Source organism: Pinus tabuliformis, chromosome 8 (assembly GCF_031772625.1).
Source record: "Pinus tabuliformis cultivar Carrire ecotype Pingquan chromosome 8, CPIR1, whole genome shotgun sequence".
NCBI classification, from domain to species: Eukaryota; Viridiplantae; Streptophyta; class Pinopsida; order Pinales; family Pinaceae; genus Pinus; species Pinus tabuliformis.
Window position 1 is genome coordinate 120,376,158 of NC_142294.1, and position 12,429 is coordinate 120,388,586.

General features: G+C 34.0%; 1 protein-coding gene across 1 annotated transcript; it reads left to right on the forward strand.

Annotated features, from left to right (window-relative positions):
* Positions 1-3,012: 3,012 nt before the first annotated feature.
* Positions 3,013-5,124, forward strand: LOC149234418 (uncharacterized). Its single transcript, XM_089461165.1, has 5 exons — positions 3,013-3,407; positions 3,572-3,631; positions 3,827-3,897; positions 4,020-4,252; positions 4,652-5,124. Exons 1-5 carry the CDS (start codon positions 3,085-3,087, stop codon positions 4,811-4,813), a joined length of 849 nt encoding a protein of 282 aa, XP_089317291.1. The 5' UTR covers positions 3,013-3,084; the 3' UTR covers positions 4,814-5,124.
* Positions 5,125-12,429: the final 7,305 nt, after the last annotated feature.

A 12,429-nucleotide genomic window follows, 5' to 3' on the forward strand; every position in this document is an offset into this window, starting at 1 on the left:
CTCCATAATTAGTAGAGGGAGATATTATATGATTTTATATTTGAAAATAATAAAATATTAGATTAATAAAGTAAAAATAGTAATAACAAAAAAATTTGAAAATTAGTCATAAATAAAATACTTATAGTTTATTTTAGTTTTATATTAATTTTATATAAAGATAAAATAATTCAAAATGTATTTATAATTTTTTTTTTAATTTTTTTTTAATATGAGAGAGATGTGTAATTCCTTTATTATTTAATATGAAATTGAAATTTGAAATCTAAAAACAATATTGAGATTAAATCCGTGTAATTTATTTTATATTCAATTTGACAAGTGGTATTTATAAAAATTATATTGATAATAAAAAAAACATCAATCTTATATATATGTTATTTAATTTTTAAAATGGAGCTTTTATATATATATAAAGAGAACTCTAGTATTTTATTAATACATGCTTTCTAATTTAGTATATGAGGGAATTTAATAATTCTTAATATGGAGTTTATATATATAGATATATAAACATTTTATTAGTGTGTTGTTCAAGAAGAATGAGATATGTAATTATTTCTATTGATAAATGTTTTTTAATGAGTTGACATGTAATATTTCAAAAAAAATTAATAACAAAAAAAACTATTTATTTATAGAGAGACAATATAAAGTATATGATTTTATAGTTAAAATATTTATTGGTGTGTTGTTCAAGATGAATGAGATATGTCATTCCTTCCATTGATAAGTATTTTTTAATGAATTGACATGCGATATTTAAAAAAAAATAACAAAAAATCTATTTATTTATGGAAAGAACCTATGTCTATATTATATAAAGTAAATGAAAAGAAAAAAAATGTAATTAAAACATTTTATTAGTATGTTGCTCAACATGAAAGCTATGTGTAATTTCTTTTACGCTTATCAGAGAGTTATATATATATATATATATATATATATATATATATATATATATATATATATATATGAACATTTTATTAGTGTGTTGTTCAAGAAGAATGAGATATGTAATTACCTCCATTGATAAGTGTTTTTTTAATGAGTTGACATGTAATATTTAATAAATAATTAATAACAAAATATATTTATTTATTTATTTATAGAGAGACTATATAAAGTAAATGATTTTATAACTAAAACATTTTATTAGTATGTTGTTCAAGATGATTGAGATATGTCATTTCTTCCATTGATAAGTGTTTTTTAATGAATTGACATGTAATATTTAAAAAATAACACAAAAATCTATTTATTTATGGAGAGAAGCTATGTCTATATCATATAAAGTAAATGAAAAGAAAAAATGTAATTATAACATTTTATTAGAGTGTTTCTCAGCATGAAAGCTATGTGTAATTTCTTTTATGCTTGGCAAAGAGTTGACACCTTCTATATATATATAAACATTTTATTAGTATGTTGTTTAATAAGAATGAGATATGTAATTACTTTCATTGATAAGTGTTTTTTAATAAGTTGACATGTAATATTTCAAAAATAATTAATAACAAAAAAATCTATTTATTTATAGAGAGACTATATAAAGTAAATGATTTTATAGTTAAAACATTTTATTAGTATATTATTCAATATGAATGAGATATTTCATTCCTTCCATTGATAAGAGTTTTTTAAATGAATTGACTTGTAATATTTCAAAAAATAATAACAACAAAAAAATCTATTTATTTATGGAGAGAACCTATGTCTATATTATATAAAGTAAATGAAAAGGAAAAATGTAATTAAAACATTTATTAGTGTTGCTCAACATGAAAGCTATGTGTAATTTATTTTATGCTTAGCAGAGAGTTAACACATATTATATATGTTCAACATGAAAGCTATGTGTATTTTCTTTTATGCTTAGCAGAGAGTTGACACATATTATATATATATATATATAGTGTGTGTGTGTGAGAGATGTTCAAGAAGAATGAGATATGTAATTACGTGTATTGATAAGTGTTTTTTTAATGTGTTGACATGTAATATTTAAAAAAAAATCTATTTATTTATGAAAAGAATCCATGTCTATATTATATAAAGTAAATGAAAAGAAAAAATGTAATTAAAACATTTTATTAGTGTGTTGCTCAACATGAAAGCTATGTGTAATTTATTTTGAGTTGACACAACACATACTTTATTAGTATATAAAAGCTCAAAAATGAGATATGTAATTAATTCTCTTGTTAAGTGTTTTTTAATGAGTTGACATGTAATATTTCAAAAAAAATTAATAACAAAAAAATCTAATTATTTATATAGAGACTCTATAAAGTAAATGATTTTATAGTTAAAACATTTTATTAGTGTGTTGTTCAAGATGAATGAGATATGTCATTCCTTCCATTAATAAGTGTTTTGTAATATTTTTTATACGACAACCCGTTATATATATAATTTATTAATATAAAAAATCAAATTTATTAATAAATAAATAATTCCGTCGACTCATTATATATAAAATTTATTAATATATAAAAAATCAAATTTATTAATAAATAAATAAATAAATAATTCCCTCGTTTATATACGTGGAAATTATATCTCAATTAAATGAAGATACGTTGAGAAGTTGTAATTATCTTTTTCACTATATTCAATTCTTATCCAATATATTATTATTTGGAATCAAGTTGTCCAAACGCAACTTTGTGCCTATGTGTTTGAAGCTTGCGACTTGTCAAGTGCTTCATTAAATAATGATGCTCGCACAGTTTGCCACAGTTTCCACAGGTCCGAACAAACCAGAGAATTTGAAGAGTCCACGCCAAGTCTCTTTAATGGGATGACTCACTTTTCTTCAATGCAGTTTTGGAAGTCATAAATCAGTTGGAGTGCAACGTATATAACTTGAACCCGTCAATCAATTTCTGCATCACACACTCCAGCTATTTGCCAATACTACACACAAATTCACATATTTTGCTCTTCAACTTTTAGAACATATAGAAAGGTATTCAATTCCTGTTGCAGAACAAATATCTATCAGGCAACATTCCAGCGACCAAAGCAATTGATCGTTCTTCATCAGAACCTGTGTTAGGATATCCACTCCAATAAGAACAGATGAGTAGCCATAAGTGTAAACAATTCATCAGACCAAGCCCTTCTGTTTCCTTCAATCACTTGCCTACTGTCCAACCGGCCACATCTATGAAGAATTATCCAGCCATTCCCCACAAAGATTCTACATCATTTTCTTCTCCTGGGCATCTTAGGTTTGCCAGTATTTGGCAACCACCATTTGCCTATGGTGCTCTCCTTTCACAGCCAAGAATATTGGGTGTTTCTGAGTCTGTGGGATCTAATCCATACCTAACAAGACACCTCTCTAATCACTCCAGAGCACATAATCATGAAAAGCATATAAATGTTGCAGGGGAAAACAGGTTAGAATACTGTAAGTAGGATTGTTCTTGAGTTTCTCTTATTCTTATTCATCCATCCCTGTAGAATACATTGATGAAAACTTCATTTAACCAACCATTGAACTTGGATTACTGATAAGTTTGGTTTTATATATTGACCATTAAATTATAAATTCTCAATGCAGATCCAGAGATATAAACATAAATGGAAACGAAAATCATACGTTCTGGTTTATCCCACCCTGGTCAGTAATCTCTGCTGCGTTTGATTCAATTCTCTGTATCAATCCTAAATGCCCCATAAATAAATGTTACATGGATTTCTATGTTTATAAAGAAATAAAACTTGACAAAATTATTAGAAACAGAGTATGTGGACAGAAAGCCTAAATTATTCAATCTTGAGCTTTTTCTGAATTGTGTGTTTTCAATCCCTGCAGGCTACGATGGCTCTTTGGATCTATGATAACCATATGGGGCGGGCATATGGCTAATCTGTTGAAAATAAAAAGTGAGTTTTTTCTCTGTTGAAACCTGAGAATTCTGTTGTGTTACAGAGGCCAAATATTGGCCATTAATTTACCAATGAAGCAAACTGGTTGAAATGTTTGGATTGGATATAACAAACTACAGGGGATGTGGAGAAAGCAGCAGAAATGGTGGAAGACATAGCAGAGGCAGTAGAAATGGTGGAAGACATTGCAGAGGCAGTAGAGAAAGTGGCGAGCATGACAGAGGAGATCTCTAAAGATGTAGAAGAGGAGTTCCCTCAAGATGGGGCCATCAATAAAGTGGCACATTTTGTTGAGAACCTCTCCGAGGAAGTGATCGAAGATGCCCACAGTACACATGAATTCATTCACCAGGTAAATATTTAATTCCAAGAGCAAGAATTTATATGAGATTAATCACCCTTATATATTTCGTTATTTCTTCATATCCAATGTCAATGTCATTGAGGAAGAAGGATTGAAGTTTAACATATTACTTACCAAAAATGATCCTTTCCAATAATCAAAGATAAAGCCAATTAAAATATTCTTAAATATTTCAATACTTCACAAATAACCACAGAAAATAAATCTACTTAACATAACCTTGAATACTCCACAAATAAGCATTATTCCTTCCAACCATCAGATAAATCCAATTGGCATATCCCAAATAACAACCTGAAATAAATCTAATTAACCTAACCTTGAATACTTCACAAATAAGCATTGTTTCTTTATATGAGCTGATCCTTAGAACTGCGATGGATTCAGATAACCTCTACTGAGAAGATTGCTGAGACAAGCATAGAAACTGCAATGGAGACCTTGGAGGGGCTGGTAAATGCAAAGGCAGCCATTTCTAAATCTGAGGTTGACCAGGATGAAGCTACCAAAACCCACACAGAAAAATCCAACTCGCAATCAAACTTGTAATGAAACACTTGCAACCTTAACAGTTACATAGATTGGTTTCCCTTTTAGCAATGCTTCCTGATTACACAAGATTCAATGCCCTTTGCTGGGAGGATCGACCACTTGGTGTCAGAAATAGAACATGGTGAGGTTATAGTGATGCTGCCCTTTCAACGCTCAGATGGGCTGCTCCTTTACGTTCATATGGACTGGTTTGGATGGTAAAGATCTGTGGATTCAACCGTTCAACTTTGCAACTGATGCGTTCGATTCTCTAAACGCACAATTTGAATAAGGATGGCGAGTAAAAATGATGGATAGTGCTATTCATGTCTGTAGAAATTATGCCATCTACTGCTCCTGTGGGAGAAATGTTCTTCCATTTTTTTTTTTAATGTAATACTTGATGTGACTCTGTATAACGAATCTCAGCAATGATTAGATTGTCATCAAAGCAAATCAGAAAAAGAATTTGTTAAGAGCACTTGGAGTGAGTTTTGATTCCTGACATTCAATTTATTATGTATAACAATTCAAGATACTATTTTGGATTTAGGATTGATGGTGAAGGGTGCACTAATAATGATCGGAAGGAGTATTTGAATTTTGATCCGTAATATTTGTTATTTAATAAATATAATAATTTAGTTTTGAGTTTTGATGTTTGGAATAGATTTGCAAAAATCTCACTGGTGTTGCCAATTGTGTTGTTAAATGATAGTAATTTTAAATTAATAATGAATAAATATGCTAATGAATTTCAAACAAATCAGAAAAAAAAAAACAAATTTGAAAATTATGAACCAGTTTTCACATTTGAATAAGGGTTAATTATTGAACTTTGAACAATATTAACCAGCTCCCATATTTGAATAAGGGCTATAGAAACTATAGATAGTCCATTTACTTTGTAGAATATATGCTAATAAAGTTCAGTCAATCCATGGCAACTATATTTGTCTAATTTAACTAATAAATGAAATGATCCTTTTATGCCATTTTTTCCCACATATTTTGTCCAAAATATTGAAGAAAAAACTAACAATTAAAAGTTTAAGATATTTAATATGTAAAATAAAAAATTGAAGATATTTAAAATTTATCTCCAAATTAACTAAAGAAATGTCATATGAAATGAGCTATAGGTTCTTAAGAATGTGGTATTGAAAAAGTATTTAAGTTCTTTCTCCCTTTTAAATTAAATTTGTTAATTAAAAAAGCATATCTCATATGAACATTAGTTAAGGATTTTGAAGCATGCGATATTAGCAAGCTATGATATTGTCCCACGGTATTGTACCAAAGTCTATTTATAGGTTAGGAATCTTCATGCAAAGTGAGATTAATCTACATCATTAAATATCTTGTTATATATATATATATATATATATATATATATATATATATATTTTTCAGAATCAATAATAATAGTAATAATAATAATGAAAGTATAATTTAGTTAAGTTATTTTTATTTTTATTTAAATTGGTCAATGTTAGATATATCATAAGATAAGTATTTTGATGTCTATATGTTTGTGAGCCATTTAATTTATATGGTTGCTCTAATTTTAATAATAATCAAAGATAAAAGGTTAAGATTTATGTCAAAACTAGTTATGCCTTTTTAATTAAGCTTTTTTTAATTTTCAATTTAATAAAAAATAATACCATGTCAATTATATTCTATTAATTTTTATTTATAATATTAAATTATTACTTATTATTTAATAATATAATATAATTTTTTTGTTATTTAATTAGTTTTTATGATTTTTTTAAGGATATAAATATATTCGAAAATATTTCTTTAAAAATTTACCACTTATTTAATTTTTATAACTAACTAATATATAAAGTACTTTGATGAATTATAGTTATGTTATTAATTATCTTTCAAATTCACTATTAATAGAGGCCATCACTGCTATGGTACTTGTTTTGTTTTATAAGACCAAACATTTAATATATTAACTTAAACTTATGTTTTTAAATTAAATTAATTAATATATTAAATATTAACAACCAAATACAGATAATTTGGTAAATTTCGGAGAGGAACTGTGTGACTATGGTTTGTGTGAGCTCTGCGACCTCCCCTCGGTGCCTTTGGTTCTAGCCTTCGAGGCCCTGCCAGCCATGGCGGATTCGCTACAACATCCTAGCGCCCACTCCTTCAAGGATATGGTCTCTGGTCAGCGACCAGACTAGGCTTCATTCTTCACAAAGTTTGCCTCCAGCTCTGCCTTATGTACGCCACCAGAGGAAGCTCTATCAAAGAAGAAATTACTCATCCACAGCAAAATGAGCTGCCAAAAAGGAATGAAGACACAGTCAAAAGGTCAACCAAGGATACTCGGGTAGACAAGAGCAAGGTCGCGGACTCGCCCTTCCCTGCTAATTTCAATCCTTCAAAATCTCAGGAGCAGCCACAGGATCAGTCGAAAAAGACTAAGAATAACTGTAACCCCAAAGCCAAGAAAATCCCAGAACTGGAAATCCAGGACCCTGGGGTAGCTGAATATAGAGAATACATGCAGGAACACACAGTTATATGCAAGTTCATGGGATTATGGCCAACTGAAAGAGCCCTGAACTAGTGGATTCAGAGCAAATGGACACCCAAAGGGGAGATCAGACTTTAGTTGGGCTCCAAAGGATTTTTCACAGTCATCTTTGACCTCCTAGAAGATAGAGACAAAATTTTTGAAGGAGGACCCTATTTCTACAACTCAGCCAGTTTATACATGAGATTCTGGAGGGAGAACTTCACACCGGAAAAAGAGGATTTCACTAGGGTTCCAGTCTGGGTATGCCTCTACTCCTTACCAACTGATTATTGGGCTCCTTCAGTCTTAAAAGGAATAGGAGACCAGTTGGGGGAGTACATTAAAATGTCTGAAGGCACTAGAACGGGGCACTATGTTTCCTATGCCTGAATCTGCATATACATAGACGTCTCTGGTGCTCTGCCAGAAGCAATCAAATTAATCTTCAGGGATGAAGTTTGGCTGCAAAGTATAGACTATGAACATATACCCTTCCGATGCAGAAAGTGTCATGAGCATGGGCATCTTTTCCGAGACTGTCCCATGAATAAAACCCCCCAAACACCAGAGCAAGAAAATAAACAAAAAGACAACGAAGGTTTTACCAAATTCATCTCCAAGAACAAGAATAACAGGAAAAAATATGTCCCCAAGAAAAACCTATCTAAAGAGGCAAGCCAGAATCAATTCAATGTACTGAACAATACCCAAGAGCAAATGGATCCAAACGAATTGATAACAGATGAAGCAGGAGAGGAAGAAATGAACCCAGTAGACAACGAACACGATGAAAGGGACACAGGTAATACCAATAGAAGAAAGGAGTAGGAGAAAGAGGATACAAAAATGTAGCAAGTAGAAACATAGGAAACTCCAGAGGAAAACACAATAGAGGAAGCTCTGCAGGGGGTAGACCTTGCAAAAATTGCAGAGGAATGGAAACAAAAAGGAATAAATTCCATATCAGAATAACAACTACAAAAAATTGAAGGAGCTTATCTCCTCCAAGAAGAATTAAAACTCAAAACTCACTATCCAGCACAAGAAAGCATGGCTTCAAAAGGCATATTAGCCAATATACCAGTAGAAGAACTCAACCTCAAAGGCTCAAGCAGAAAGTGAGGACGAAAGACCACCAGTCAGCTCCTTCAAGAACTGGGTGCCAAGCTAATCAATGAAGGAAAGGTAAAGGCTCTTGCTCTATACCCATCTCCATGTCAATGAATTACATCTCTTGGAATATTAGGGGACTTAACAGTCCTGGGAAGAAACGCATCTTAAAAACCAGAATCATGTCTAATCACCCTGACATCCTTCTTATTCAAGAAACTAAACTTGACTCGACTCACCCTCCCCTCCTTCTCAACTCGTGCTTCAAGCCTTACAGCTCCTTGGCTAATACGGCTTCAGGTACAACAGGGGGCTTAATGACTTTTTGGAAAAACTCTAAATTCGACCTTATTTCCTCTCTGGCCACTCACCATTCCATAACTGTAATCCTGAGAATCATAGGCACCAACGAGACCATTTTCATAACCAATATTTATGCCCTGCACAAGGTGACAGACTGTATCAAAATGCTCCAAACCTTATCCAATCTCCTTAACCCTTTGCACCATCCCCTCAAAATCATAGCTGGTGATTTTAATATGATAACTAACTTATCTGAAAAGAAAGGAGGAATCAGGAAGTTAGATAAAGACTCTAAGGCTTTCCTCACCACCATTGAAAACCTCAACCTCATCGACATTCCCACTAGCAATGGCTTATTCACCTGGAATAACAGAAGAGGAGGAGATCGTCAAATAACCTCTCATTTAGACTACTTACTTCTATCTGAGGCCACTTATCTCACCTCCTGGGAATGGAGGTGAGAATCCTTCCACAAGCAGGCTCTGATCACTGGCCTATCTCTCTCAAGTTTTAAATTTCCAATGGTCCAAAAAACAAGCCTTTAAGATTTGAGGCCTTCTGGTTGGATTACCGGGATTTCATGGAAAAAATGAAACAATGGTGGACTTACTCTCCTATCAGAACTGGAAACAAAATGTATACTTTCCAACAAAAGTTAAAACACATCAAAGAGGAAATCAAAAAATGGAACAGAAATACATTTGGCAACATCATCACAGATAAAAAAAACTTGGAACACCAACTGGAACTTCTCCAACAAAAAATAATTGAAGAAGGGCTAATAGAGAATAGTAAGCAAGAGGAACAACAACTACAACAAAGTTGGGACGAAAGAGCCATTCAGGAAGAAAAGTTGTGGCATCAAAAATCTAGAATAAATTGGCTGAAATGTGGGGAAAGGAACATGACCTTTTTCCATAAAACAATGATACAACACAGGAGGAACAATAGAATTTTGGCTCTGAAGAATCAAGAGGGTCATCTCATTCACTCTCAAGAGGAGTTGGAAATAGAGCTCAACCATTATTTCAGCTCTCTTCTCAAAGAGCCAAGGAATGATCAAGATCAGGACATCAAAAAGATCACCAAGAATATCCCCAAAATCCTCACGGAGGACCATAACAAAATGATCCTAAGGAAAGTCTCCCTCCAGGAAGTGGAAGATGTGGTCATGGGAATGCCCAATGGAAAAGCTCCAAGTCCGGATGGGTTCACCATTGATTTCTACAAAGCTTGCTGGCCTATCATAAAATTGGAAGTTCATTCATTGATTACGGAATCTCGTATTCAGAAATATGTCCTTAAATCCCTTAACTCTACTTTTCTGACTCTGATACCCAAGGGAATCTCTGCGGATTCCTCGAACAAATTTAGGCCCATAGCCCTCTGCAATGTCATATACAAAATAATCTCCAAAGTTCTGGCCAATCGAATTAAAGTTATCCTCCCTCTCCTCATCTCCCACCAACAGTCTGGCTATGTGGAAGGAAGACAAATCATGGATAGCATCATCCTCTCTCATGAGCTTATTCATTCTCTCAAATCACAAAAAAAACCAGGTATGATGATTCAGCTAGACATGTCCAAAGCCTTTGACAAAATTAGCTGGAACTATATGAGACAGGTCCTGGATGTGTTTGGGTTCCACAAAGAAAGCATCAAGTGGATCATGGCTATGGTGTCGGGAGATTTCTTCTCCATCCTCATGAATGGATCACCTTCGCAACCCTTCAATCCTTCAAGGGGTATCAAGCAAGGGGATCCAATCTCTCCCTTCCTCTTTGTTATAATGGCAGAAGGGCTAGGATGCTCTATCTTTGCTGCCTTGCATGAAAATAAGCTCTCTGGTCTCCAGCCCCATGCCTCGGCCCCCCTACAACTCACCAACAATTTGTAGATGATACCCTTCTCATGGGCCTCCCAACTATCAAAGAGGTTGCCTCTTTCACGTCCATCCTGACAGACTTCTCTGTTGCTTCTGGTACCTCCATCAACCCCCTGAAATCCAAGTTGTTCTTCTTTAACACTCCGCTGCCCATTTGTAGGAACATCGCCAGACTCCTGACTATTCCCATTAGTACTCTACCCTCCACTTACCTTGGGGTTCCCCTAACAGATAGGCCTCTCTCCTGGGCCACTTGGGAGAACCTAATTAACAAAATGGAGAAAATAATTGCCAACTGGACCTTCAGATCTCTCAATTTGGCTAGTCGTCTTATCCTGGTTAAATTTGTCCTTCAGGCCATCCCGCTTTACTTGTACTCGGCTCTGGCAGCCCCAAAAGTGATTTCCAACAAAATCAGAAACCTTCATAGGAACTTCTTATGGAGAGGTGCAAAGGTCAAACAAAAATGGGCTTTGGTAGCATGGGAAAAAATCTGCAAGCCCAAAAAAGATGGTGGCCTCGGTCTTAGAGACATAGACCTCCTGGGAAAGGCCCTAGGAGCCAAAAACTTATGGAGATGGTTTGCAAACCCCAATTCCCCTTGGGGAATCCTTTGGAAAGCAAAGTACACCCCCTCCTTAACGCAAGAGCAAATCATTAGGCTCAATGGAAACATCAAAGGTTCAGTCATCTGGAATCAAGCTTGGGAGAACAGGGACATCATTCAAAGACATAGCTTCTGGGAAATAGGCAGCGGGAACAAGGCTCTTTTCTGGGAGGATGCCTGGCAGCAAAGGCCTGAACTTGATCAAGATCACTATCACCAAATCAAGGTTGAAATGCAAAACAAAGGGAAGATCAAAGTCAACCAGTACTAGGGAAAAAGTGAAGAAACTGACAGATGGAGAAATTGGATGAAACAAGAGGAATGGACTCCCCATATGAACCCCCAAACCTGGTCAGACCTTTCTTCAGAATTACAAAAAAGACAAATCCTCCTTGAATTTGCTGAGGATAAACTCAGATGGGGGAAAAACTCAATAGGACACTTCATATTAAGAGAAGCCTAGAGATGCATTGCAAAGCATGATCAACTCCAAACATATCTGAAGTGGAATGCAGTCTAGGACAGGAAGCACTAGCTGAAAATTTCTATCTTTCTTTGGTTATTCATGCACATAAAAGTTTTAACGTGTGACATTCTAAGAAGGAAATGCTTTATTGGCCCTTCGAGATGCCCCCTCTACCAACAAGAAGAAGAAACCCCCAATCATATGTTAAATGTCTTCCCTTTTTCTTCCACATTATAGAATTGGATTTCTTGGTCTTCAAAAGATCTGATCAGGACCCCTCTTCTATTCATAATACCATCGCAAACTGGAGAACGGTCTTTTCCCCACATCCTCTGGTTAACTACGCATGGAATCTAATTCATGGTCTTATTTGTTGGGATATGTGGAAGGAACGCAACTCAAGAATCTTTCATGGCTTCTCCACCCAGGAGGAATTCATTATCTCGAAGATAAAAAGCGCGCTCCAAGAAACTATGACCTCTCTACCCACTCAGAATGTCAAAGTCCCTCCCACCTTCCTCGAAGTGAGCATTCTCTCAATTTTGGATCTCCTTCAAATCAAGGTCCGCGATGTCACTCCCCTCCCCAGGCATGAAAATAAAAATAACACTTGGCGGCTGCCAGAGCAGGGGACCTTCAAGCTCAATTACGATGGCACAGCCAAAGGGAATCTGGGCCCAACCAGTTTTGGCAAAGTCTTCAAAAACTCTAAAGGAGA

Excerpts from the sequence above, each read along its gene's own strand:
- LOC149234418 (XM_089461165.1), top strand. The coding sequence starts at position 3,085 with ATGAGTAGCCATAAGTGTAAACAATTCATCAGACCAAGCCCTTCTGTT. Across the intron at positions 3,408-3,571 it reads AATGTTGCAGGGGAAAACAG|ATCCAGAGATATAAACATAA; the intron begins GTTAGAATACTG and ends TTCTCAATGCAG. Across the intron at positions 3,632-3,826 it reads TTCTGGTTTATCCCACCCTG|GCTACGATGGCTCTTTGGAT; the intron begins GTCAGTAATCTC and ends CAATCCCTGCAG.